Genomic DNA, 27071 nt, shown 5'->3' with positions numbered 1-27071 from the left:
AATGTCATAGCAAGTTTGAAAGGAGAGAGAAAAAAAAGATAAAATAAATAAAATCATTTTACACCTTTTTTTTTTACTGAAAACAGTAGTGTAATTTCTCATAGAAGTAAAGCTATGGCTCCATAGTGTAGCTTCTTTTGGCATTAGCCCAACAAGCAAAAGATCCCTGGTTCAATCCTGGGAGGACACTGATTGGTCAACTCAGAACAAGTGGTATTTTTGAAAAGTGAAAATAATCTATCCCCTGCTCTTTCAGATATCACCATCAACAGCTTAAAATCTATCATACAGGCAAACACTAATGCAACACGATCAAAGCTGTCAGTGAGATTCTACACCACAACAAAAAGGCTAATAGTGGTTGACTTGGTGAGGATACAAACATGACTGTTCGCTCAAAACAAAAGAAAGCAGAAAGGAGGCTTTACCTGTGGGTGCCGGCTGCTGGTAAAGGTGTACTGGACAGATTGTGATGGGTATCGGCTCTGCTCACTGCTGAAGCTCCCCTGACTCGGGGGGTAGCCCGAGCTACTGGACATCCTGGCTCAGTGCTAGCGGGCTGTAGCTGCTTCACGGAATGCAGAGTTTAGCTAGACCATGTTAGGAGACACGAACCACCTGCACCAGACAGAAACATACATGCACTTTTCAAAGAGTCACATTTAAGACATGAATGTATATATTTTTTTAAAAGTATTTTTCTGTACTTAAAAAAACCTAATCAAGTCATCATATAAGCTGAAAATATTTAAGTGCATGATAAAAATATTTTTCAAGAACCCTGGAAAAATTACGCAAACCACAACTGGAAATGAGCAACACAAACACATAGGCACTAGGGAACAGACCAGTCCCAATGTGATCAGGCTGGTTAAGACGTATTTATATGAACAACAAAGTATCTGTGAGGAGAATTTTGGCTTTGATCAAAAATCACCTCATTCCCAGTGTAAGTAATGAAGTTAACATACCCCAAAATAAAATAATTATAACACTAACATTATTATTTATAATTCAATGAACCTGATTCATGACTGTTTGTATTAAACTAAACCTTTTGTTTTAGACTGTGTAATGTGTAGGGAGCTCAAACATACAAAAATGCACCCAGATTCAAAAGCACCAACAAAAAAGACCACCAATATTTAGATATTTTTTAGATTTATTTTAAAGAAGAAAAAAAAAAAGACTTTCACACCTCCGGCCAATTGCCAATTAATGTTTTTGGACTCTTAGAGTACCCGAAGTGAACCCACACAGGTAAGGGCAGAACAAGACTCCAACCCAGAACCCTGTTGCTGTGAGGAGAGTGCTAGCCATGACTCCACCATGCTGCTCTATATTTGAGATTAATAACCTAAATCTGCAAAATATTTAGTAACTTAAGCTTTAAAATAAATATAGACTCAGCCTTGCTGTAGGCATCACTGTTAAAAAAAAGAGAGAGGTGGAGGGTAGTGAACAGGTGGTTTAATGAAGGAATTTTATTGACATTTTATCGTGAAAATACTGACTATAGGGGAAAGAAAACTACTGTGAGGGTCTATTTCAGCTACTTTGAGTCACAGATGTATTCATACTATTCATTTACTGCCTCCATGTCTTCGGTTACACTGAAATCAGATTATAACATCTGGATAAACGGATTGCAGAAAACCAGCATTTAAATGTCAATTTATTTCTACAATTTATTTTTAAAACTGTGAAGACATTTTCTACACGTGGCACAAGATTCATAGATTTTTAATCAATATATTATTATGGTTTCTATCTTCTGTACAAACAATCTACTGTGTATTGAAGGCTATTTCCCTTTACATGGGAACAGTTTCTCAGATTTTAACAAACTTCTGTTCGGAGGTGGTTTAAACTTTCTATTTATGTTGTTTCATGTTCTTCTGTCAGAATAGCGTCCCATAACTGTACCCACGATGAACAACTTAGCCACTGCATTTAAACAAAACTGGATTCAGATGAAAATTAGTGAGTTTGTCTTGGCTGCGCAGAATCCTGTCACCCTCAATTAGTCAAGCATCGTATAAAGAACAAGAGCCAGGACCGAGCCAGGGTGCATTGTCTTCTCTCTAATAACAAATCATAGAGCCCAGATACTCCAGTGCGTTCCAAATGAACTAATGCACAAAGTTTTGTATTTTGACTAAATATTTATGGATAAAAACAACACATACCAACAATAGGCCTGTAAGACACAAGGAAAATCTGCCATGTGTGACAACAGTGCCAATATCATAGATTACACGATATGACTCGCCATAAGCAAGTACAAGCGTGTTTAATATTCTACAGATACAGGCAATAAATAGGTACACTGCTAACAAAACTCCAAATAATGAATGACTGATAGAAATTTTAAGCCATTTCTGAATGTGCTTTTCCTGAAAATTTGAAGTGTTTGCATGCAGAGTATGAATATATAGTGCATGTACAAAAAATAAAAAATGATGGCCTAATAGTGCAGGATCCTCTTGCAGTAATAATGACGGCACTATTCAGCAGTCAGCACTATACTGATGAACTAAAACTAATTTAGTCTGCATGCTAGTTTACTGCAAACAGTTATAACCGTTACCGGTCACTAAAGTTGAAGAGATGTTACTTTATGGGGCGATCATGGCTCAAGAGTTGGGCGTTCGCCTTGTAATCGGAAGGTTGCCGGCTCGAGCCCTGGCTTGGACAGTCTCGGTCGTTGTGTCCTTGGGCAAGACACTTCACCCGTTGCCTACTGGTGGTGGTCAGAGGGCCCGGTGGCGCCAGTGTCTGGCAGCCTCGCCTCTGTCAGTGCGCCCCAGGGTGCCTTCACACATCACCAGTGTGGATGTGTGAAGGCTGTGTAAAGCGCTTTGGGGTCCTTAGGGACTAGTAAAGCGCTATACAAATACTTACCATTTACCTTTCAATCCCTGGCCAAGATCTATTTTAATAATTAGAAAAAGACTACAAACAACAAAATAACTTGTAACTACCCAACTGGTGATTGCTGGTGGGGTTTTTTTTAATAAAAACAAATAAAAAAAATAACTTTCATGGCTCCCTTTGTAAACCCTAAATGCAGTGACAAATGTGTTCATCATCATCATCTCCACAAAACCAGCACCAGACAGTCTGTGAATGTGGTTCTTAAATCTATAAAAGGCTCAACCTCATTTTCAACAGCACCTTATGGCTTTGAGCCAAATTCAGGTAGAACAAATCAGCTCAGCAATTACAGGTCAAAATGTTTGGCGGTAAATGAAATAAGAGAAACTGCTAAAAGAGTTCCCAGCAGCCCCACAGCTGCCTGAAGTATTACCATTTTATTGTTCTGAAAAAAACGAATCGCAGCATGTGGCGATGACCTTCTATTTACAAGCATAGCTGACACACAAACCAAACCTGGAAAGTATTTTGTTAAAGTCGCAAGGATGAAGCTAGGGAAGTCATATACTTCTAAATATAATTCAAAATAATTTAAAAATATTAACACGTGTCCTCTCAATAAGAAACAGCTAACCTCCTAGGCTCCAGAATGCATTGTCTCTCACAGTGCTTCATTCAGGGCATTAAATCACTTAAACCTTTCTTAACACGATGTTTTCTAAAAGCAGAGCATAATAATAATGACATAGGTATGCTTAGCATTACAATCTGGAACTCTACTTCTTAGGGGCCTGACTATAGCCTCGTTCTCAGTTGTAGTGTATGTTAGTGTAACTTGCAAACAAACCCATGATGGGAGTCATTTCTTGGATCTCTCGCACTTTAAAATAATGTAATATGGCAGCTAAACGAAAATGATGCTCCTGTGTGTTCTCAGCGTCTTAATTGTAATATTCGACCGGATTGGGGTCGTTACGTCTGCAGAATTAAAAAAAAAAAAATCCTACTTTCATCAGTTTTCTTCGTATCGCGGTAAAGTTCTAGGTAAAGTTAGCAAGTAAATTATTTACAGTGGTCCCTCTGATAATTTCCACACTAACCCAGCAGCTGTGGTGACCTCCCTGGCCTCAGCTACAGGCATGCATGGTGAAATAATGCTGTTGCACGTTGTTATTGTTGTCTTTTAACGCCACACTGTCATATAAACGCAACTGAATTTGTATCTTATCTTGATCGGCGGAATGGGGTTATTTCTACAGCAGAGAGCATCCCCGGAAATGCGCCAAAATCGTGCACGACAATAAAGGTCCATTTTAAAATATGCGGTACTTTAACGCTTTAGCTTAGTGTCGTGGCGTTTAAGATATTGCTGTTGTTGTCGCTAGCTTGCTAAGTTAGCCGTATTTCACCTTTGAAATCTCAACCACGTCGCCATCTTGCAAGGCAGATTTTCAGCGTAGACCGGGGCGCTTAAATAGCGTGCTAATTAGACATGTTGATGTGCTGCATGGTAACTATTTTTACTTACCTCATTATAAGAAAATATATCGATGGCAGAGAAAGGGTTCCCTGTGCAGAAATATGTGGCAATAGTTGATTGTAAATCCGCGGGTTATGGGCTGTGGACGACTGTGCAGTCTGAAGGCTGCGCCGCATTTGTCGGTTGATGTCCTGGCAGAGTAAAAAAGATTCCCCTTATTATTAATGAATCCCCAGGGTATATCTAGTCCTTAAAATATATGTATATACGAATAAAACTAGACTCTGCAGAAAACAGAGCAAGTGGCTGCCAAATGCCATTTTTTGCGAGGAAATTTAAAATATTATTTTGGAGTGTTATATATCTGCAAGGACAATGTAATGGTGTGACAACTAAAGCTTCCCCTCAAACACGGTAATGTTCTCAGTGTTTTTTTTCTTTATTTCACTTTTCAGAAACGATTATTTCTCTCGATTTATACAACGATATAAACGTGTTACTTCTTATATTTATTCAGACAAGACAGAAAATTATTCTGTCTTGCGTTCTCATTATATATCTATTTAAAGTGAAACGAAAATAAAAGTCACCGAGACTGCAATTAGTACAAAAATATGGCAATCGTGGGAATAAACATGTGAACCCATGCTTGTTGAATTGAGTTATACTTCCAGTTGCTGCGTTAATTAATAAATGCCTAACGTTAGTAACAGTTAAAAGACTGCGCGAGGGGTGTTGTTTTGGGGGGGGGGGTTACACATGGAACCATTTACACTTCAGGCTTTTGTTTTTACACGGATTTTATGCGGTAACGGTCAAAATAATGACTTTGTACTTGGCTGTCATCATAATTTTGTCCTATTTGGCTTTGATAAAATGCATTTTTTTTCGACATCGGCGGACTTTGGTGAAGTCGTTGAAGCGTGCATTGAATGCTCCATCAAGCAGAGAAACAAACGGCGAGGATATCAGAGCTCTGGTCGTAACTGCGCATCCGGATGACGAGTGTATGTTCTTCGCGCCAACGATCATACGACTCATTGAATTAAATGCCACCGTACATTTGCTCTGTTTGTCTGAAGGTACGGTGACAGCACACTCATATTTGCATACTCAAGAAAAAAAACCAATATAAAGATACAGAAAATTAAAATGAAAAGTGGTCCTACCTGCTAATCGGATAGAACCATATATTTATATATAGACCAATTAAAGACTTGTACCCACTTTTTGTTTGTTTGTTTGTTTGTTTTACTGTCAGTTAGGGTCACACTAGCTTTTCTCCTCTGCTCCCTGTTGTTCTTATTTGTCACCACACCTCAAATCCAACATAAATGTATGCACACAGAGCAGATCCAGGCAGAGGAGAAATGAGTGAACAAACCGTAACTTCAAGCACATTTAATGATTTATCCATCCCGTTTGAGTGCATGCAATGCTCTGCAGACATACAGGAGCTCCTTAATTTTCCAGCAGTTATTACACCACAAGAGTACCAAGTGCTCATGCATCTTTCAGGAGTACAACACCAATTCCTAAAAAGTTAAAATGCTGTGTAAAAAGTTAGAACACAATTCAGTGATTTGCTAAGCTCAAAACCATATTTTACGCATAATAGAACATAGAAAACATATCAGATGTTTAAGCTGAGAAAATATGCACTTAAAAAAATCACTTTGAATATGACAGCAGTAAGACTTCTCAATAAAAGTGGGACAGGGCAATGTTTATTACTATACACCATCCCCTCTTTTTCTTTTAACAACAAGCAGTAATCACAGTAACTTTCCAAGTTTCCTTAGTCCATTTTAAATCAGCTTTGGTCCAGAGAAGACAGCTGCGTTTCTGGACAACATTCAGATATGGCTTCTTTTTTGTATGTTAGAGCTTTAACCTGCATTTGTTGATGGCACAGTGAGCTGTGTTCACAGACAAGGGTTTTGGGAAGTGTTTCTGATCAAATGCAGTGATTTCATAACAAAACCGTGCCTGTTTTTAAAGCAATGCTGTCTCAGGGTCAAGCATCCTGTGCTGACTTTTGCTCACAAAGATTTCTCCATATTCTCTGAATCTTTTAATGATCTTATGTACTGTAGATGATGACATATTTAAAGTGTTCATAATTTTATGATGACCAACATTATTCTGAAATTGTTTCACAATTTGAAAACATAGTTTTGCAGACAATGGAAGTTCTGCTCATCTTTACTTCAGAGAAACTCCCTCTTTAATATTTCTTATTATACCCAACCACAATCATTCCTTCTTGCCAGTTAACCTAATTAATTGCAGTTTGTTTCTCCATTAGTTTTTGTAGAACTTCTTACATTTTTACCCCTATGTTGCCCCCTTCCAACTTTTTTCTTACATGTTACTGCCATCGAATTCAAAATGAGCTGATATTTTTCATAAAATAGTAAAATCCCTCTATTTAAACATATAATATATTACCTGTCTTCTATAGTGAAGAAAATATGGGTTTAGGAGATTTGCAAATCTTTGCATTCTGTTTTTATTCACATTTCAGACAGCATTTCCAATTTTTTGCAATTTGGTTTGAAATATAAAAAAAGTATAAGAACTGAAAGAGAACATAATCGATGTACCTTCATACCTTCCCTTATGTTGTGAACTATGTTCATTTTTTGTATGTCATTGCACTGTTGTCTATGTCCTTTTTATTTTACTTCTTCTTCTTCTTCTGTTTTGTTTTTGAATTTTGAATGATTTTAGTACCTACCTTAAGCTTACATCCTTTGTGACAAGCACTGCTTAAGTTAAAAACAAGTTGTCAGGTACCAGAAGTGCAATCAAAGCTTCCCAATAAGTGGTACAAGAACAAGAAACATGGCTGTTGTTCAGAGTTCTCTTTGGGAAACCCCAGTCCTGTTCCAGAGGCCATCTGTACGCCACCCCCATATTTAAAACTATAAAAACTGCTAATTATACATAATCTACTGCGATAATACCATATCTAACATCTAATGTGACCTCTACATGTTACGCAGGAAACTACTACAATCAAGGAGCTCAGCGTACAAAAGAACTTCTGAACAGCTGTGCCGTGTTGGGGATACCAGCGTCCAGAATCATCATCATAAACCACAAGTAAGAAGCCATCTACCCCAAGCATGCAACATAAAAATAAGAGTCATTCTGTTTTTTGCCTTTCACAATCTGGGAGTTTGTGCCACTAAATATACAGATGTGTGCGTTGTCCATTGATGTATGCTGCCCTCAATTAAGGAGTCAGGTCTCAGCATGTGTTCCTGCTGGAGCTCATCACCCCCTCCCTGCCAACCAGTGTCTATAAGAACAAATAAGAGAGTTGACCACAAATCACAACCCTCCCATTCTCACTGTGACAGCTCCGATGTAGCCTGACCTGATATATTACCTTTGTGTCACAGGGGAAATATATGAGTAGGCTCTGGAGGCAGCGATGGGTCAGCCCTGTGGGACAAAAGGCTCTTTAAAGACCTTAAAAATTCCATCACGGAATCAGTCTATTGATCCTTTTATCCATTTACAGCTTGTATATACAGATCTATTTAAATGTGCATCTTTGAAAGAGTCAAGTATTTATAGAACAAATTATCATTAAAGTATCTATTTCGTTACTTTTGAAAGTCTTTAGAAGAACATTTGCCTGTTTGTACACCCGGAGCAATCAATCAGCCTGTTTAAGCAGTCACAAAGGATTAGTTAGCGATCCCTGGGAAAAAATAACTGGGCAGACTGGGATGTCTGTACCGGAGCTGAAAGTATTTGTTGGAAGTTTTATCATGTTAGTTGCATGATGATATTTTTCTCCTGAATACGGAATTAAATTATATAAAATGGGACGCGACCTAAATAAAGCCCTTTATTCTTCAGTATTGTGTTCAAAACTTGACATTTATGTCAATTAAAGGTTTAGTGATGTGTACGAGGTGATCCTTTTAGTAATGCTAGTTCTACTGGAAAATCTATAAAAGTGTGTGTCTCGGGGAGGCAGGGGTTAAAGAGAACTGTGTCACTCTTTGGTGGCACAACAATTTTCTTGCGGAAAGAAAGATGCCCGTGCATTCCAGTTTTGTTGCAGAAACACAGAACAGGTTATGCTACAGCTAAAAGCACAATAGAAGGTCAAGTTACACAGAAAAGGTAATGGTAAAGAGTATTGTTTTCCCCTCTCCTGTGGATCAACTGTGCAGCTTTTCTTGAAAATGTTGTGGTTTCTAAGAACATCAGGGCTGCCTACATGTGAGTGTCTCCATGTTGGCTCACCAGGAGAGCTGTATGAACTCTGCACTAACCTGGAACTCAGTTATAAGCTGGCAGACTGCCCAGGTTGTCTGCCCTGGAGAGTATTGTGTGTGTGTGTGTGTGTGTGTGTGTGTGTGTGTGTGTGTGTGTGTGTGTGTGTGTGTGTGTGTGCTTTTTTTGAACTCACATGCACACACTTCCCATTTTATCATCTTGTGCACACAAAATATAGCTGAACTTTGATCTTAGGGCTCTCTGCACTTCTGCTGAACTGGAGTGTGGCCCATTTTCCCTTTCTTTGTATTTTGTTGTTTGCCCAAAACACACACCTAATCAGCACTTTAAGAGCCTGAGTTCCACTCTCTGACAGTCAGCCTCTCTCGTGCTCTCTCGATCTATCCCACCCCTCCTCCTCTTGTCCATGTCTACTGAAGGCAACTGCCAAGGACTGTGGGATACATTTTGGCCACGCTCTAAGCACTGCTAATGTAGGTCATTCCAAAATGTTTTTCCCTTAGTGTGTCTGTACACAGCTAGCCAGTCTTTGGCTTTTTGCTCTTAACCCCCTCTGTTCAAGTTCAAAGTTTGAAATCTAACACACAATAGTCAAACAGTGCTCAATTACACAGGCAGTGCTGTCTTTTAGGCATAATCTCAGCAGGGATAGGGCTATGTAGCCATCAGATTTAGAGGCATTTTTCTACGATTTGAATAGGAGAATCAGTGTGCGTCTATTTGTGCACATCTTTTAGCCGCATTAAGCTTATAATGTTCACGTTTGCCTAATTTTATAATCTATTTTTTATACTGAGGTGTGTTTCTAATATTCATAAATATTGGATACTCATGTGAACGCATATATGTCATTGTAAATCTCACTAAAATAAAATTGTTTGGCGATGTTTGGCGATCATTATGTGGTTTGTCAGATGGGTACAGGGAGTGATACTGATAGCTGATATTAAGCACCTGATCCCCTCCAAACAAGGACGTAAGGGGGGAAGTGAGCAGACTGATTTATTTAATTGGTTGATTATTTTGGGCAGGTTTTAATAAGTGAATTCTTTTGTACATCAGTGTGTCATAAAAATATGCATACTTGGGCTCAGCCTCTAATTTTTGAGCCTTTTTCACAAAGTTGCTGTGTTATATTGGAGAGGATTGGGAAAGATCCAAAGGATATAAAGAAATATTACAATTCTTCTGTTTTTGGTCCCTCCAGCTGTGAAACATTGATCCCATATGCTTTAGTCATTGGGGAAAATAGCTGATGTTTAGAGCCACAGAGTTTTTGTTGGGTTTTTGTTCGATGTGGCTCCTTTTGTAATGCAACCACTAACTAACTAACACTAAATAATGTGCTGACTGTACATAATAACCCCCACTGGTCACAGCAGATGGCTGCCCCTCCTCTGAGCCCGGTTCTTCCGGAGGTTTCTTCCTGTTAAAAGGGAGTTTTTCCTTCCCACTGTCGCCAAAGTGGGGCCTCCTGGTGGGCCACAACGGTACTGTAGGTGAGCTGTAGTTATATTTGGTGGTGATTTTGTGATATTACTCATTGCTCTGACCTAAATTTACTGCTCTTCTTTTGAAGTTTGTGCCCCAGTGGCAGGTGAGTAACACTTTGCATGTGACTGGGTAGCTTTAGCAATTTTTAACCTACGGCCTCTGTTGTTTATGTATATTTGAATTACATTTTTTTAAGGAAATACATCACTCTCTCTTGTACTTTGATTAGAGTGAAGATTTAAGATTGGGTGGGCCCTGTTGGATTTTCTGCTTTTTAAGCAGGCCGTAGGATTGTGTTTTTTATATGTCAGATTTCGATGGTACTCACTCACAACTGTATCAGTGTTCTCCAAGATCACAGGAATAACATGCGCCTTCTTCTTTACATTATGATTTTCCCTTTAGTGCACACTGAATAGGACAGCTGTGTTGACAGTATCTAGGGGCCCCGGTGCATGTTGGGGCCTTTGTGATCAAGCTCAATCTGAGCACGCTCTGCTGCCTCTCCACTTGCTCCGGCATTACCTCTTTCTGCTCCCTGGAACTTGATTATAGCTGCTCGCTGCACAAATTCAGCCATTCTTCTTCTTCATGACATTATCTATCAGACTAAAGTGAAGTCTCACTCTGTCTGGCTTACCTCATTTCTTTGTGACTTCAATAATTGTACTTCCCTGTTAACATATTTCACGTGTACTCAGAAAGCTTCTCGCAGAAGTAAACAATCAACTAATAGCGTCTGTTGTCAATTGGATTAGTGTAGTTCTCTGTAGTCATGTAAACACAGAGCTCAGCACAAGTTTCAGGAAAGGAAAGTGGTACTCGCAAGCAGAGACAGCACATCCACACACAAGCATTAAATATACATTGATCAGTGGTTAAAAATAGTCCTGGCTGATTTATAAGCTCATGGCAGGGCCAAGTAAACCGTGATGAGATGTTCCAGCCCGAGTATAGCCAGAGGTCAGTACCTCTGGCTATACTTTTACTCAAGATTCATTTGTCAGCAGCACAGATCGGCCTCTGTGTAGTCACACTGTTAGTTTTCCATTCACCGAACCTTGCAGCCAACAACAAATTTTGAATTTTGTCTTTTTCTGCACAAATTACTTCCAAAACAACAGTAAGATAATAATTTCCATGGTGAATAGCACACACCTATTCCATCATGGTTCTTTTTCTGCAAATAGTTAAATATGGGTAAATATTGGCCATACCTGCAGCCGCACATGTCTGTAAATTATCATGAAACGTCACGTGTAAGCTAGTGTTGTTACTATAGTTGTAACTGCCTTATTACACTGGCCAATTGTATTAGGGGCGTACAATTGGCGCGTAGTGGCATCTCAGCCATTCCCAGCAGGACATATAATCTGACTGTGTGGACAGAAGTCTGGCAGTTGCATAGACCTGTGGTCCATGTGACCAGACTAAACAAGCCCTCCCTGACACACACACACACACACACACACACACACACACACACACACACACAGAATCCCTTTAGTGGGCCAAAGTTCAACAACTGCATACAGATGCCTGCAAGCAATTAGACATCCACATGCAAAGCTGCAAAAGGGAGCTGGGGAGGTTACTTTAGGACATTTTGCACTGTTGCCATGGCAAAGCTGACACTCAGCCTACATCCTGCTTGAGAAAGGTCAGGTGTCTTTTATCTTTTGTTGTTCTTTTTTTTTTTTCTTCTCTCCTCCTTCCTCTTCCAGCTTTCACACAGCTACAGTTATCGAGAGTCATTCAAAATGTTTTGAGTAATAAACAATTAAATGCAGCAGTGAGAATAATGCATCATGAATATCTCACTCTGGCTTTATTCTCTTTTAGCCCAAAGCAGGTCCATACACACTGCTCTTATTAAATGTAGGTCACTGGTATCCAAGTGCAAGAGTGGGGCATTCACTCGAAGACAGACAGTTTTAAACTATCTGTGAACCCCTAACCCTCTGTCCCTCCCTCTGATGACACAGTCAACCCTCCAACCCAACCCCATCCTCCACCTCTTACAGCAGAGCCTGACCACTCATTGCTCATTGTTAGCAATGAAGGGGAGGGACGCAGCTGCTGACACACAGCCACACCTACCCCCATTCCATGCACGGTCTATATACAAGCCTGCAGCTAGTTGCCAAGGAGACAAACTATCAATCTCCAAATGTTCTGGATGGCTTTGGGTGCAAATTTTACCAGAGATGGGGCTTGGCCCAATTTAGAAGTGATTAACTTATGGAGCTCCAGATTCAGGAATTCTTGGAATGTTTTTCAAAATAGGTACATTTTTACTTTGTATCTTCACAAATACAATTAAAATGAAATAAGAAAAAATGTTACACAAATTTACACAATACATGGAAATCTGAATATTGGATTTGAGAACAATGTGTATGTATTTCACCTTCTTTCATCCTGTAAACAGACTCAAAAATGTTCATACTGGAGAATATGCAGGTGGCAAATGTTTGCTGTTTTTAACTTAAGAAATGTCGGCAACTGGCTCTACATACTTGCATGCATGCAGTCTCACATGTTCCACCCACATGTTAGCCCAAGTGTACAACAGTATGTCATGGCATTGATGTATCTCCCTATCTATACGTTTCCCTTGAAAGAAAAAACAACATCACTCTATAAACTGCTGTTCTAAATATTTTTGTTTCTTCCCTGACTTTGTACACGCACATGCCACAAGTTTACCTTGAGCTAGAAACATTTGTCAGATATTCTGGTCCATATCGGAATGACAGCATCACACAGGTGCTGCAGATTTGTCGATTGTACATCCAGGATGCAAATCTACCCTTCCACCACATCCCGAAGGTTTGACTGGGATCTGGTGACTGTGGAGGCCATTGAGTGCAGTGAACTCATTGTCAAGGTCATGATATGAGCTTTGTGGCATGTTGAGTTATCCTGCTGGAAGCAGCCAACAGGATAACTCAGAAAGGGATGGACGTGGTCAGCAACAAACACGGGTGGCCTTTGACGTTTAAACGATGCTCATGGGATGGTGGCGCTTATTGTGGTCTTCTGCTGCTGTAGCCCATCTGCTTCAAGATTCAACATGCAGCACATTCAGAGATGCTCATCTGCATACTATGGTTATTATGAGTGCTTATTTTAGTTACTGTTGCCTTCCTAGCAGCTTCAAACAATCTTCTAGCCATTCTGCTCTGACATCAACAAGAAATTTCACCCAGTGGACAACTGCTCACTGGATATTTTCTCTGATTATTCTTTGTAAACTGTAGAGATACTCATGCAGGACAAATAAGCCGTTTATGACCATCTGGCACCAACAACCACGCCACGTTCAAAGTAACTAAAATCACATTTCTTCCCCATTCTGATGCTCAGTTTGAACTTCTGCAGGTCATCTTGGCCGTGTCTACAAGGTTAAATACACTGAGGGATCAGTTGATGAGATATTTATGTTAATGAGCAGGTGTACTTAATGCAGTGGCAAGTGAGTGTGTTTATATTGTGTTTCTTTTTTTCTCTGTCTCCCGAGTTTAGGACATTGAACAACCATAGAAAGCAGTGCTTCCGTTTTATAGCCTAAAGGGAGTGTGCATGTTAGTGGGCCAAGAGAGTCAGCAGGCCAAGTGTGATGTTTGTGGAAACGAGGGCCTCCAGGCGTTTCAGATATACACAATACTAAGGGCCTTCAGATCCATAACCTCTGTATTTCCCAGCGCTCCCACATGTTTGCATTCTACAACAGCCCTTTTTTTTTTATATATATAAAATGCTGTGTTAAATGTTCAAACTGGTTACAAAGCAGACACTGTATAACTCTGTTTTAATACTAACTGGATACATAACCGCAGTCCCTTTCTTCCTTTTTTTTTTTTTGCCCTACAGAAAACTCCCAGATGATCCCAAAGCAGAATGGAGCGTCTCATTGGTCTCCTCTGAAATCCTGAAGCACATAAGAGCTCACTCCATCAACATGGTACGCCCCACTCTGTGTTTGGTTCGTGCCTTTCAAAGAAGTGGCTTTTGTGTCATTTCCTGTTCGGTGTCACCGCACAATTTCCCCGCCATTATATGTTAGAAATACATGTACTGTATTGTTTTCTTTGTACAATGTGTTTTGGCACCGCAGCTTCCTTGTTGATTATCCCAGTTTCACGGTGGTCTGCATAATAACCTTGTCAGCTGCCTTCCTTTTCAGTCCTAACTAGACTGCATTTTGAGGCTCCTTGAAGCCAGGGGGAAATGGCCTGTGCTCTGTGTGTATGCAGAGATTCTTATCATACTCAATGCAGTTCCGCACTATTAGTTAATGGGAATGATGTAAATTGAGAATTGGACAATTTCTTTCTCAGCAACAACAAAAATAGTCACTGAAAGCACAGCAGCAGTAATGGCGTGGGGTGGGGGTCTTCATGGTAGAAAATGGAGAAGCACGACTGAGTTATTCTGCTTTAGCTGCTGATCTTTTTTGGCTATCAAAGATGACAAACAAACAGGCAGTCTCCTCCCATCCTGTCACGCGTCACAGCCAAAAGCACCTTTAGTGAAAAAGTAACTTAAAGAGTCCTTTCAGTTGCAAAGAAAACATTTTCTCTAATGAATATAAGCAGGGGAAAGCACAGAGGAAACAGACTTCCATTTCCTTTTTTTCCAACTGAATAATGTTGTTTCTTTGGTTGAAGTGTTTTTGCAGTTAGATGCAAAGATCATGCGTTATTTATAACATATTGGTTTGGCTGCTTAAACTTGTGCTTGATTGCAAAGTCATGGTAGAATATCGCCTGAGCAGAGCAAACACTTCAAGTCTTTTAGTTGAGTTTTGTTCTCTTCCCTTTGACCTGATTTTTTTTTTCACCTGTTTCCTCTGGTGCGCAAGCATGCATGCACAAAAAAGGCTTTTAAATATCAGTTGTCGGCTGCCAAAAAGCCTCCACAGTCACACACATAAACCTAAGAAAATCTTTCTTGCTGCCTTTGCCTCAGCTTCTAGATACCCAGACTCGGCTTTTCACCCACACAGTGACATATTTTGTTGTTTCAGGTGCTGACCTTCGATGGAAGCGGCGTGAGCGGCCATGCCAATCACATAGCTATCTATAACGCCGTCAGGTACAGGAAGGACTTTAAAGATTTTTGCCATCAGGAAAACCTTTTTATTTTATTTCTTCAGTTCCTTAACTTTAAGATGCCATTTTGAGGGGATACTCTGTGACTTAAACACAGAAAGCAATTCACCCTGCTATCATTAAACACAATCCAGGAAAATGCTGAACATTTGGACCCACATCAACATCCATCGTTCCAAATGTTTCCCCACAAGTACACACACACACCATGTTTTTCAGAATTGGTCTGTTACATAGCTGAGAGGTCATCCAAACAGAGTCCTCAGAGGCACTCGGCTCTGCTCCCAGCGAGCAACAGTAAATCCTGTCCCTGAAGTGGTGAGGTGGGAGGGCAGCTTTGGTTTGGAGAGGCCGGCCAAGCAAGAAGTTGCATCAGACTGTTGGTTTGAAACCAAAAAAAAGAAAAGAAAAAGTGTTTTGCACACTGAAGAGAACATCGTAGTCCCTGTACCACACTTACCTGTCTGTGCAGTGAGCCGTGCTCTTTTCTCTCATAAGGCTCTCTGTTCATTTGTGGGCCTTAATGAGATTTGTGCTCTCCAGATCGAATCTGGAAATTCCCATTTGACTGGAACACAAAAGGGGAAGAGGCTGAGTGCGAGTTTCACAGCCTCTAAATCTTGACAGTGTGCTGTCATTTTCTGTCAGCGTGTTAATAACCATTGCATAAAAAAATGCAAGTGCAGGAAAACTTCCAAAAACCTCCCAGCATTTGATATATCCTTCGACACACACAGTGGCCACTTCCATGACATTTTCTGTGTGCAGCACTGATGTTCACTATTTTGTCTTACAGGCATCTCGCTTCCACTGGAGAAGTACCCAATGGTAGGTTTGACACTGGGAGAACTTTTAAGAGGTTTCTAAGCTTAGGAGCGTTAGATTCACTGATCACTCTCAGAACAGTCGTCTGTAAAAGTAATTCTTGGGGTACTTTATCCTGCTTACAGTACAGTATGCTTGTGAATATGTTCATCACCATGAAAGCTTTAGGTAGCACTTTATATTAAAATGCAAAGTTCTTTCACAGGAGAAACGGCACCTCTCCAGCTGCGTTTTTGCAGAGAACCATGCAAAGTACACTGGCTGGTTTGTTAATGTACAGCGCCCTCTACTGTTCATAAAAGCCCCATGAGCATTGTATCTCCACTAAAGGCGCTGGTCTGTTGGTGGCAGCAGGAAGAATGAATTGGACCTAAACTCTAAATGTGATAAGAATGTACCATCAAACTTCTGAAGACTTGTTGACCGCAGATATTAGAATGTCTTTTGTGAATCTTTTTTTTTTTTTTTTAAAGGAATTTCCAAAATGACTAAATTTTCACTTTGTTTTTCTAAGTTCTTGTGGTGATAAATTCTGGGAATTCTTTCTAACAGAATGTAGAAGGAAAAGTAGGTCAGTGAGGTGGGGGGCCATGCTACACAACCTTATTTGCTTATCTGATAAACATTACAGCCCACAGGCCATATCAAAGCATACATATTTGAGGAGAGAGGTGATAAGAAACAGACATTCAGGTAATCATGAACCCACACCATAAACACAAACACACTTGTTTCTGTGGTAGAAGCTCGTCAATCCGCTTTGCCCACATGAGCTCAGTGGATGATCTTGACCAGCAGCATGCCATTAACTGTGGTTCTTTGTTAGTAGGAATTTACACCTCAGCTGTTAGACTGGTCTTACAGTAAAGGGGAAGTAGATGAGAATTCAGAGTGACATTAATCCTCGTCACTCAGCTGTAAAACAAAGCTCCCTGCTCTTTTCCTAAACCTCTAAGGTTCACGTGTTTCTGCCACAAGACAATAACTGAAAGAAGTACTGACAGTTTGTGTTTTTGTGTAGCATAGCAGTACCAGGCATTCTCACTTCAAACGAACTGTATCACAAACAATGACGTTGTGCTGGCGTGGCACCTGGACGATGGCCTCGTTAATTGTATGCTTCTGAAATAAGCATTTAAAAACATTAACAGCTCTGTCTTTTCTCCCAGACTGCACTTTGCTCTCCCTGGTGACCGTTGGCCTTCTCAGGAAGTACATCTCCTTCCTGGATGTTCCCCTCAGCTGGTTTCTGCCCTCGTGTGTCTGCTGTATTATAGGCTCAAAGCCCTACAAGCAAGCCAAAGTAAGCCTCCAACTAGAGACTGTGTGTTGGCAGGACTTTGTTCTCTACTCTGAGAAGTGCACACTCTAATAAGATCATGTACAGTCTACACTAACACTCAAACTGTCCCTGTTTTTGAAGGAAAGGTACATTTGTCAATTATCTGTTATCATTTCCAACAGTTTCATTTTATCTAACATGAAACTGTTGGAAATGTTTTCATGTTATATTAGATAACATGACACTGCTGTTAATGTGACTGAGGGGAGAATGGACCGGGAGATCGACAGGCAGATTGGGCGTGTCTGCTGTGATCCACGCACTGTAGTCATCTGTAGTGGTGACAAGAGAGCAAACCTGTTGATTTATCGATTGATCTACAACCGCGAGCTCTCAGTATTGACCAAAAGAATGAGATCGCAGATACGAGCTGCAGAGATGAACATCCTCTAAAGGGTGGCTGGACTCTTTCTCAGAGGTAGAGCGAGAAGTGCGAGTTGTATTATCTCCCTTAAAAACAACTTTGTGTCTTTTTCAGGCTGCCATGCTGTGCCATCGCACTCAGCTGCTGTGGTTTCGTTACCTCTACATCACGTTCTCACGCTACATGTTCATAAACACATTCCAAACCATTGCTCAGGGACCAAAGAACCTGAAGATCTATTAAAAGCTCTGATGCACTGATTGCCACATTTCTTACACTACAGGGAATTTAGAAGCTGTTTACAAATGTCTTTGATACTCTGTTAACAGCAGTAGGTGATATGCATTTTTCTTAAACACTGTTATTTTTTAGATAATATTTAATAATAGAAGAAACTTCTCATCCTTTTTTGTTACAGAAAAACTTTTATTGACTCAGTCACAGCACTGTATTAAAATATAGAGTATTTAAGCTTTTCCAAGGGGTTATGACTTTTTTTTATTACTTTAAAGACCAATGAAAGTACTGTTGAATGTTTCTGATGTCATGCTGATTGAAAAATAAAGTTTCTTATATGACAGTAGGTTGGTTTTCCTCTGGTTTTGACATGTCTCTGATAGTTTCGTGAACTTGCATACTTTCTTCCCACTTCTCCCCACAAAAGTTCTCCACTGTGACACTGTGCACAGTACCTGGATCCAGACAATGTGGAGCAATGCCTAATTGAGATGAAGACATGAATAACAGAAGGTTGTCATTTGATTTGCATTCAAATCCCACTGTGAACATACAGTTTCTGTTTGCTACAAATAGCATAAAAACATGACATTAAAGAGACAACTGGGTTGGTTGGTATGGAGTAAACATTAGCGGGGTGTTGAATTCTGTTTACAACACATGAGACCAAGTGTGTCGGTGAGTTGTCAGGGTCATACCATATCCGTCTGGGTTGGAGCGTGGTGTGTAGAAACTTTGAACTCCACAGGTTTTACAGAAGGTGTGTTTTGCAACATGAGTGTTAAATGTGTACGTGGTCAGATTTTCCAAACCCTAAGAATGGAAAAAAACAAAACAAAGTATGCTAAAATTCAATGTAAATTTTAAATATCCAGGATTGTAGAAGTCTTGGGTCAACCCTAATTTTGCTAGGTGCAGTAATTAATTTTAATATATGTGCAAACATACATCGAAATACAGTATATAAGGCAAAAGTAGATTTGAATGAAAGTCAGTATTTGGTATAGCCACCTTTATTCTTCCACACAGCCTGAATTCTTCCAGACGAACTGTCCTGTAATTTATTTAAATAGTCTTCAGGAAAAATTGTCTGGGATTGTTTTTTAGGAACATGACTTTCAGATACTGCTCATCTGCTGGAGACAGGCCTGCCAGTCATTCTTTTGTCCTCCACCTTACAGTTTCCTCAGTTTTTTTTAAGGCCAAGATATTCCATGTTTTTAGCTAACAGCTTGAGTCAGGTGCTATTTTATGATTGAATAATTCATAGATTCATAAGCCATAAGTGGCTTCACGAATAATTAATTCCGGCTTTTTGACAACCTTCAGAAAGCCTGAAGAATTAATGGTTAAGACCACTTTGAAAAATTATAGAAGAGTCTGGCTCCTTTGGAAGCAATACATAAAAAATAAGGGTGCCTCTAGACTTTTGCACAGTACTGTATATTAAATAAAACAATGCGTTTCAAACAAAGTTCCTTACCTGTAAGAGCGTGAAGCGATTTTTTGGCACAATGAAATGATGATTTTGCTTCTTTGTGCAAATGCTGCAACTGGAGAGAACATATCAGTTCATATGGATTAAAGTGTACGTTGTTGTTTGAAATGCCTTCAACATGGCATGAATAAGATATTTGAACGTTTAGGCTATGTTCCAGAATTACTACCTAGTTTCTATCACTGAATTAATTGTTCATACTTGCAATGAAAAACATGGAGGTCTGGGGAATTCCAGACTTCAAATCGCACAGCCCCACAGTGGCAGCCACCTGTATGTTTCACCAGGTCCATGCTGTAATTGAATCAGTATAAATACATTTACAGTGAGATTTGGTAAGGATTCACCTTTTTAAGCCACGTGAAGGAAAATGCTAGAATGTCTCTATCCAAGTCTTACATAAAGTTCAGGTTGAAAGGGTGTCACATGTTAGTTGTGAAACTTGCTGACGTGGAGCTCCCAATCAAAAGTTCCAGTCATCCTGCCATGGAAAACAATGAACCTGATTAAAGTGCAGCTCTGATAAGAACCACATTTGAATTGATAAAGAACCTTTTACCTACAGAAGCTAAGCTTTTGATTCAAACACAGCAACTCATGTACTCATTTTATATTTAAAATAAAAGTCCGATTTCTTGTTTTTCCAAGGTGTGAACATGTTGATTCCATGTTAACCAGACCTACTTCCTGCTTGCAATCTTTTCCTGGAACACTTTGAGATAGTCCACATAACAAAGGGCAGGGCGAGGTACAGCAGGCTTGCACAAACACATTCCTCAGAGGCAGAACTAGATCAGCCAGATGCCCTGCTCTGTGTTGGAAAGCAAAGGCGTGGTGCATCATGAGTTGGGTTTCATATGACACAGTGCCAGAGGGGTGGGCTAACAGAATGCTGTGACCCAAATACATATTTTATTTGAATCAGGGCTCTCAGAGCTGCATTATAGCCAAACTCCCAAAAATAGAAACCCACAAGGCCCCATGAGCCCAAGCTGATTTAGTTTACAGTGCTACCTTAAATAGTGGTGGGTGCTAAAAGTGGGCACTGATCAGTAATTACAGTCCTGGAAATAAACTTTGGAAACCAGGAAATACAAAAAATTAGATGCTCTAAACAGATAGATCACTTAATGACCTGCAGTCATTCCCTACAATGTTCAATCTGACTTTACCTTGTTGGAATGTTCTAGTTTCAACTGCGTGTTGACAACATGCTGAAACTAGATGAACTCGTGTTTTCTTGATATTGCTCATGGAAATAAAATGAAGAGATGTCATATTACCTGAGGGACTTACAAAGTAGGTGTAAGCATTACACTAAAGCTGTTAGAACTGTTCAGCCCAAGCCACAAAGATAACAATATGTCTGTGAGGCCTGAATAAGTTTATTATACTCTATGAGGAAACTAATTGTTTATCATTGTGTTCAGCAATGTAGATAATGTAGTTGAATTTCTACCCCCCATACAGGTTTATCTCTCCAGTGGAGACTTGACAATGACCTGTCTGTGCATGTGCATCATGAGACTAAAGAGAAACATACTAGTCATGCTTTTACTTTATAGTAACTTTTATGTGCATATTTTCACTGATAACAACTAGATTCAAATAAACCAAGCTAGCATTTGAATAAGCTACTTAATTTTAAGTTACACAGTAACAGATCCCTATAAGTTGGCAACACAGCAAATAAGCACATCAGGTCTGCTAAACCTTGCTTATCATCAACGTTAGGTGTGCATATACTGTGCATCTATGCATACACGGTGTGCCCATAATCAGTATTTTGTACTGATGTCCTGACTATTCATCATTAACGCATTCTTTTTTTTTTAGATGCGCAGTGTGGCTTGCTAAAAAAAATAAATGAGGTCGGCCATAGAGGCGAACTTCCGCCTTAAAATATCCCGCTGTCGCGTCAGCTGCTATTACATTTACTAAGCGCGTTGCCATCTGTTAAAGGTTGAAATATCTGATAGAGATGAACACACTTCCTGAGTGTACATGTCAGTCTTCGGTATGTTAGTCATACGAATAGTCATTCTGACATGGCGAACTCTTATTTTTCAATCTATATCCATGACGCGACGCTTGAATGTGACACGTAGCCTATACTTCTATAGCCTAAAATATATATAATGGTTTGTCGATTTAGGTCACGTTTAAGCTCCTTTTTTAACCTTATTGTCATAGCCAGTCATTGGACATAACCATAACTTTATCGTGAAATGTTACTTACTGTAACACAGCAACCAATCGCTGATCAAACAAACAACTGTGTCATCCAATCAGAAGCTCGGGGAAGATTCCCGTTGCTGTGCTGGTTCGAGCAAATTCCAGAGTCGTAGTGCATAGATGATATCATTCCGCGGTGGAGGATTTATGAGTGCATTCTTACAAACGTAATAGCTTCGACTTTGAAATAATTACGTTTATGAGTAAAATAATTAAAAAAAATATATTATTGTAGAACTAAGTTATAAATATTGGACTTATAAATATTGAAGCAGTGACTTTTGGGAGGGTGGGAACTACTTATTGACGCGGATGGAGATTTCTGGATGACGTGTGCACCTCCATACTATATAACACACTGGTAGACATTGCTCCCGCAGACCTACCTACGTGAAAGAAAAGAGAAAGACAATTTCGTGCCTCAGAGCAGTTTTTCGCCTCACTTACCAGTCGTAAGTATTTTCCTATTTCTATATCTTTTGATATTCCAGAAACGTTTGTTTTTAATAAATATGTTGCATTAGTATCATTGTGTTGAACGATATTTGGGTTGCGCTAACGAGAGGTAACAAAGGTCTCCAAAATACAGTAGTTCTTCCGAATTATATTTTTCTCTTATATAAAGTTAATACGTATTTCGTCGTCGTTCCATTGTCGATTTTCTTTCTTTTTACTACCCTTTTGTTACGCAGCAGCGTTTTGGTAACGTTCGCTTACAGCAGTGACTCAACATTTCCAGTAACCTCCATTACCGGCTGCTGAACAAAAGGAAGGTCACTGAGATCTCAAAATGGCGCTTGGGCTGAAATGGCTCCTGCTGTTCTCATTCTTAGGCGCTTCATAGTAATATTATTTAATACTTTTTTCTTTTCTTTTTTTAAAGAATTTCTTTTTAATCCATATTTGAGCTTAAACTTAAAGTAATGTAATTTCTAATGCATTTATTTATTTTTTTGGGGGGGGAGGGGGGGGGTAAAGAGCTTTTTAATCAATAATTCATCTTTATCTATTTATTCATATTTATCTGATTTTGTGTGTGTGTGTGTGTGTTGGAGTAATGTGGAATGTTTTAAATTGCTTTTAATTCTTAATTAATATCCATCAAATTTTATACAGGCGCAAACATGCAGATCTTTGTGAAAACGCTCACTGGCAAGACCATCACCCTTGAGGTTGAGCCCAGCGACACCATCGAGAACGTGAAGGCCAAAATCCAGGACAAGGAAGGCATTCCCCCTGACCAGCAGAGGCTGATCTTTGCTGGCAAGCAGCTGGAAGATGGCCGCACCCTCTCTGACTACAACATCCAGAAGGAGTCCACCCTCCACCTTGTCCTGCGTCTCAGGGGTGGCATGCAGATCTTCGTGAAGACCCTCACTGGCAAGACCATCACCCTGGAGGTTGAGCCCAGTGACACCATTGAGAACGTCAAGGCCAAAATCCAGGATAAGGAGGGCATTCCCCCCGACCAGCAGAGGCTGATCTTTGCCGGCAAGCAGCTAGAAGATGGCCGCACCCTCTCTGACTACAACATCCAGAAGGAGTCCACCCTCCACCTTGTCCTGCGTCTCAGGGGTGGCATGCAGATCTTTGTGAAGACCCTCACTGGCAAGACCATCACCCTGGAGGTTGAGCCCAGTGACACCATTGAGAACGTCAAGGCCAAAATCCAGGATAAGGAGGGCATTCCCCCCGACCAGCAGAGGCTGATCTTTGCCGGCAAGCAGCTGGAAGATGGCCGCACCCTCTCTGACTACAACATCCAGAAGGAGTCCACCCTCCACCTTGTCCTGCGTCTCAGGGGTGGCATGCAGATCTTCGTGAAGACCCTCACTGGCAAGACCATCACCCTGGAGGTTGAGCCCAGTGACACCATTGAGAACGTGAAGGCCAAAATCCAGGATAAGGAGGGCATTCCCCCCGACCAGCAGAGGCTGATCTTTGCTGGCAAGCAGCTGGAAGATGGCCGCACCCTCTCTGACTACAACATCCAGAAGGAGTCCACCCTCCACCTTGTCCTGCGTCTCAGGGGTGGCATGCAGATCTTCGTGAAGACCCTCACTGGCAAGACCATCACCCTGGAGGTTGAGCCCAGTGACACCATCGAGAACGTCAAGGCCAAGATCCAGGATAAGGAAGGCATTCCCCCTGACCAGCAGAGGCTGATCTTTGCTGGCAAACAGCTGGAAGATGGCCGCACCCTCTCTGACTACAACATCCAGAAGGAGTCCACCCTCCACCTTGTCCTGCGTCTCAGGGGTGGCATGCAGATCTTCGTGAAGACCCTCACTGGCAAGACCATCACCCTGGAGGTTGAGCCCAGTGACACCATCGAGAACGTCAAGGCCAAGATCCAGGATAAGGAAGGCATTCCCCCTGACCAGCAGAGGCTGATCTTTGCTGGCAAGCAGCTGGAAGATGGCCGCACCCTCTCTGACTACAACATCCAGAAGGAGTCCACCCTCCACCTTGTTCTGCGTCTCAGGGGTGGGCAGTAAAGAAATGATTCAATACAATTCCATTAATGTTGCTTCCTTAAAATAAACAGCTGATGGTATGAATGCCTTGTTACGAAATTGTTACCCACTGCTAAGTTTTAACCTTTTTCGACCAAATATTGCATATCAATAAAGGATTGAACGCCATTTAAGTGTTGCTGCTTTTTGTATATGACAGACAGCAATAGGGTGTGAGACACTGATTATTTTTTTTGGGGGGGAGATATGTTTATGTTGAAAAAGAACAGGCCTGCAAACTTTAAACTTTTCTCCTGAATAAAACACAACTATACTATGTCTGCCTTGAACCATGATTCATGTAAAGCTGTGGCATAGATTATAATCAAAGCATACTTTTTTTTTTTCTTTTTTTTTTTTTTTAGAACAAATACTTTTATAAACTGTCAGCCAAAGGACTTCTGGTTCCATGCATGTTTAGATGTAAACAGCTAGATATGACATGCAAGAAATACAGCCTTTCATGTATGAATGTGAAAATACATTAGGAATAAATGCAAATTAGTTAAATATTGCCTTGAATTAACATCATGTACTACTAGCTACAACAAAGTTTCATGATAAGGGTCCTGAATTAAAGGACATTACTATACCTTTGCCTGCGCTTCAGTGCTAAGTCATTGCAAAAACGGTAGTATGGTTAGGTTCACCTTCTGGAGAACGCTGAAGGTTATCAGGGTTTTTTATTTGCAAAGATGCTGTGCCATCTATTGACATCAAGCAGGTTACCCAGAGGAAAGATGGTAGACATAATACTGGGAAATAACATCAAGGGTTTATTCCTGGCATGTGCACACTACTGTATCGTAGAAGAAAGCTTAGATGGAAACTGATCTCAAAGTAAACAATAAGCATATTAAAATAAGCTAAAGTTTGCCATGTCTTATTTCAATTGGGACATATACCTGTGCGCTTATGTTCACCATCATCTAAAACAGTAAATGTGGTTGGACTGGCTCACAAAACATCTGTTAGGGTGTTAACATTTAAATATAAGAAGCCTCTCCATGTAACACATACCTATTGAAAAATGCTTAATGAGTGGTAGATCAATGATTTTTTTTTCCATACAGTTGTTGGTCTGAGGGATCCTCCCCAATAGGATATTATCATCAGATGATTTATTTCCTGTTTTTCACAATAAACTGGAATATTATGCAATGAGGCTCTGTTGCTTATCTAGGAAATTATTCTTAATTTTCTTCCTTATTACTATCTCTTCTGAGTCAGCCATGATGTCCTCCTCTGTACTCTTGCATAGCCAGCTGAATAATCTCATATGAGTATTAATATTTTAACTAACCTAGCTGTGGACTTAAACAGCTATTATTCTTGAACTACCTTTCTGATGATCTTTCTAAAACTTTCTGGAATCACACACCTGTATTACTAAAGCTTTAGTTATCATAGCTGAAGCTACCCATGACTATATAAGTAATTAAACCCATCTCCAACTGCAGGATTAAAGGGGTACACACATGAACAAATGAATAAGTCAATGATTAAGAATCAATAATATGATAGTTCCCATCCACTCTGCCCTTTATAACTGGGAGACGGAAAAGGCAAGAAAGTGATGAAGTGGCAGACATTTAACTAAAGGGTTAAAGTGTAGTCAAAGTCAACACAAACAGTGTTTATGTGGGAACGTCAATCCAGAAAAGCAATTAGGAGGATGGACAGAGACACAAGTGCAGGAAGAATGAGGTTTCATGCTTGCTTTGTGTTCTTTCTAATGACTCACTTCAAAATGTCAGCTGAGGTTCTAAAGAGAATATATGCATTGATATGAACTGTGACATTTAACAGGATCCACTGCACTCCAAACATGGTTTTAAATTACAGCTGTAACACCGAAGTCTATTTCTCCCCTCTTTGAACGGAGGTACCTGCCCCTTGTTGAATCTGCACAATAAAGGAAGGACATGTATGAGCTTTGGCCTTAGATTTGATAACTAACCCAAGGCTATAAAATTATTGAAATCTGTGATTATTAGGTCTAAATAATTTTTAGACACTACAATAGTTGTGCTTGGGTCGTTTTTATAATATAAATATAGTATAATTGTAAATTTGGATAGAGTTGAACAGAGGTTTAGGTAGGTGAAAAAGGTTTAATATGTTTGTAAGCAACAGGTCACTGTATGCATGGCATTATGATGGAAACTGAGTCACAGTCAAAATTTGATTCTAGACAGTGTCATGGACCCTCAGTGCTCCTGGCCGACTCACCTCTCTCTCTCTCTCTCTCCGTGTGTGTGTGTGTGTGTGAGAGAGAGACTCACCTCTCTCTCTCTCTCTCTCTCTCTCTCCGTGTGTGTGTGTGTGTGTGAGAGAGAGACTCACCTCTCTCGCTCTCTCTCTCCGTGTGTGTGTGTGTATGTGTGTGTGCGTACTAACTACACCCTGTGTTTCAGAGGCGGTTCTTCCTCCATCTCCTGCCTACCAACATTGTGCACCTGGGCTGATTATCTCACCTGTGGGTTATTTGATTATGACCTGTCTCCTACTTAAGCTTGATGAAGCAGTTCACTCAAGGCTGGATTTTTAACTAAGAACTGTTAGTGGACTTGGCCCTCCTGTGGTTAAACATTTATGTCCTTGTGACTCCTGCTCCCTTCTGCCCAGGATATTTGGGTGTTAGTAATCCTCCCAGAGTGATCTTGTGGCAAGGAGTGAGGGCTTGATTAAAATGGTGTCTTCTTGAGACTGTAACTGTGAATTTGTGGATTACACTGGATCTATTGGTTGTCTCCAGTTGTTGAACCTTTAAGTGTAAACAAAAGCACTGAACTTTGAATCTGTGAATCTGCATTTCGAATT

General features: G+C 40.2%; 4 protein-coding genes across 10 annotated transcripts in view; 2 read left to right on the top strand and 2 right to left on the bottom strand.

Annotated features, from left to right (window-relative positions):
- The window catches only part of ncor1 (nuclear receptor corepressor 1), a 62123-nt gene extending 57602 nt beyond the window's left edge, over positions 1-4521 (bottom strand). For all 6 annotated transcript variants that reach the window (XM_085364335.1, XM_085364338.1, XM_085364337.1 and 3 more), the window contains exons 1-2: positions 4406-4521; positions 429-618 (exon numbers count right to left, since the gene is read on the bottom strand). In XM_085364335.1, the coding sequence (XP_085220461.1) occupies positions 429-539 (111 nt within the window). In that variant the 5' untranslated portion in view covers positions 540-618; positions 4406-4521. The remainder of the gene's footprint in view (positions 1-428; positions 619-4405) is intronic.
- A 659-nt stretch (positions 4522-5180) lies between these two features.
- pigl (phosphatidylinositol glycan anchor biosynthesis, class L) lies at positions 5181-18058 on the top strand. The gene is made up of 7 exons (XM_085363391.1): positions 5181-5439; positions 7366-7465; positions 13991-14081; positions 15147-15214; positions 16028-16059; positions 17226-17359; positions 17877-18058. The coding sequence occupies exons 1-7, from the start codon at positions 5181-5183 to the stop codon at positions 18003-18005; spliced, it is 813 nt and encodes a 270-aa protein (XP_085219517.1). The 3' UTR covers positions 18006-18058.
- Positions 18059-18274: 216 nt separating this feature from the next.
- cenpv (centromere protein V) lies at positions 18275-21856 on the bottom strand. Of its 2 annotated transcripts, none has more exons than XM_085363389.1 (6): positions 21737-21856; positions 19897-19978; positions 19699-19791; positions 19483-19552; positions 18698-18812; positions 18275-18481 (listed from the first exon to the last, which is right to left on the bottom strand). In XM_085363389.1, the coding sequence occupies exons 3-6, from the start codon at positions 19788-19790 to the stop codon at positions 18333-18335; spliced, it is 426 nt and encodes a 141-aa protein (XP_085219515.1). In that variant the 5' UTR covers position 19791; positions 19897-19978; positions 21737-21856; the 3' UTR covers positions 18275-18332. The 2 variants fall into 2 exon arrangements, with proteins under 2 accessions (XP_085219515.1, XP_085219516.1); XM_085363390.1 differs by lacking the exon at positions 21737-21856 and adding an exon at positions 20182-20264.
- A 244-nt stretch (positions 21857-22100) lies between these two features.
- LOC146623855 (polyubiquitin-C) lies at positions 22101-24591 on the top strand. Its single transcript, XM_085364331.1, has 2 exons — positions 22101-22184; positions 22849-24591. Exon 2 carries the CDS (start codon positions 22857-22859, stop codon positions 24228-24230), a length of 1374 nt encoding a protein of 457 aa, XP_085220457.1. The 5' UTR covers positions 22101-22184; positions 22849-22856; the 3' UTR covers positions 24231-24591.
- The last annotated feature ends 2480 nt before the right edge of the window (positions 24592-27071 follow it).

The sequence above is a fragment of the Diplotaxodon limnothrissa genome, linkage group LG10, assembly GCF_057381915.1.
Source record: "Diplotaxodon limnothrissa isolate DT_005_m linkage group LG10, D_limnothrissa_male_GT1.1, whole genome shotgun sequence".
Taxonomy (NCBI): Eukaryota; Metazoa; Chordata; class Actinopteri; order Cichliformes; family Cichlidae; genus Diplotaxodon; species Diplotaxodon limnothrissa.
Note: the sequence above shows the minus strand (reverse complement) of the source record. Positions and strands in the feature narration are given on the sequence as shown.

Coding starts and splice junctions, on each gene's coding strand:
- pigl (XM_085363391.1), top strand. CDS start 5,181: ATGACTTTGTACTTGGCTGTCATCATAATTTTGTCCTATTTGGCTTTG. Junction 5,440..7,365: donor TTTGCTCTGTTTGTCTGAAG/GTACGGTGACAG, acceptor CATGTTACGCAG/GAAACTACTACAATCAAGGA. Junction 15,215..16,027: donor GCTATCTATAACGCCGTCAG/GTACAGGAAGGA, acceptor TTTGTCTTACAG/GCATCTCGCTTCCACTGGAG.
- cenpv (XM_085363389.1), bottom strand. CDS start 19,790: ATGGACCTGGTGAAACATACAGGTGGCTGCCACTGTGGGGCTGTGCGA. Junction 19,553..19,698: donor CTCCATGTTTTTCATTGCAA/GTATGAACAATT, acceptor TGTTCTCTCCAG/TTGCAGCATTTGCACAAAGA. Junction 18,482..18,697: donor CTCCAACCCAGACGGATATG/GTATGACCCTGA, acceptor CATCTCAATTAG/GCATTGCTCCACATTGTCTG.
- LOC146623855 (XM_085364331.1), top strand. CDS start 22,857: ATGCAGATCTTTGTGAAAACGCTCACTGGCAAGACCATCACCCTTGAG.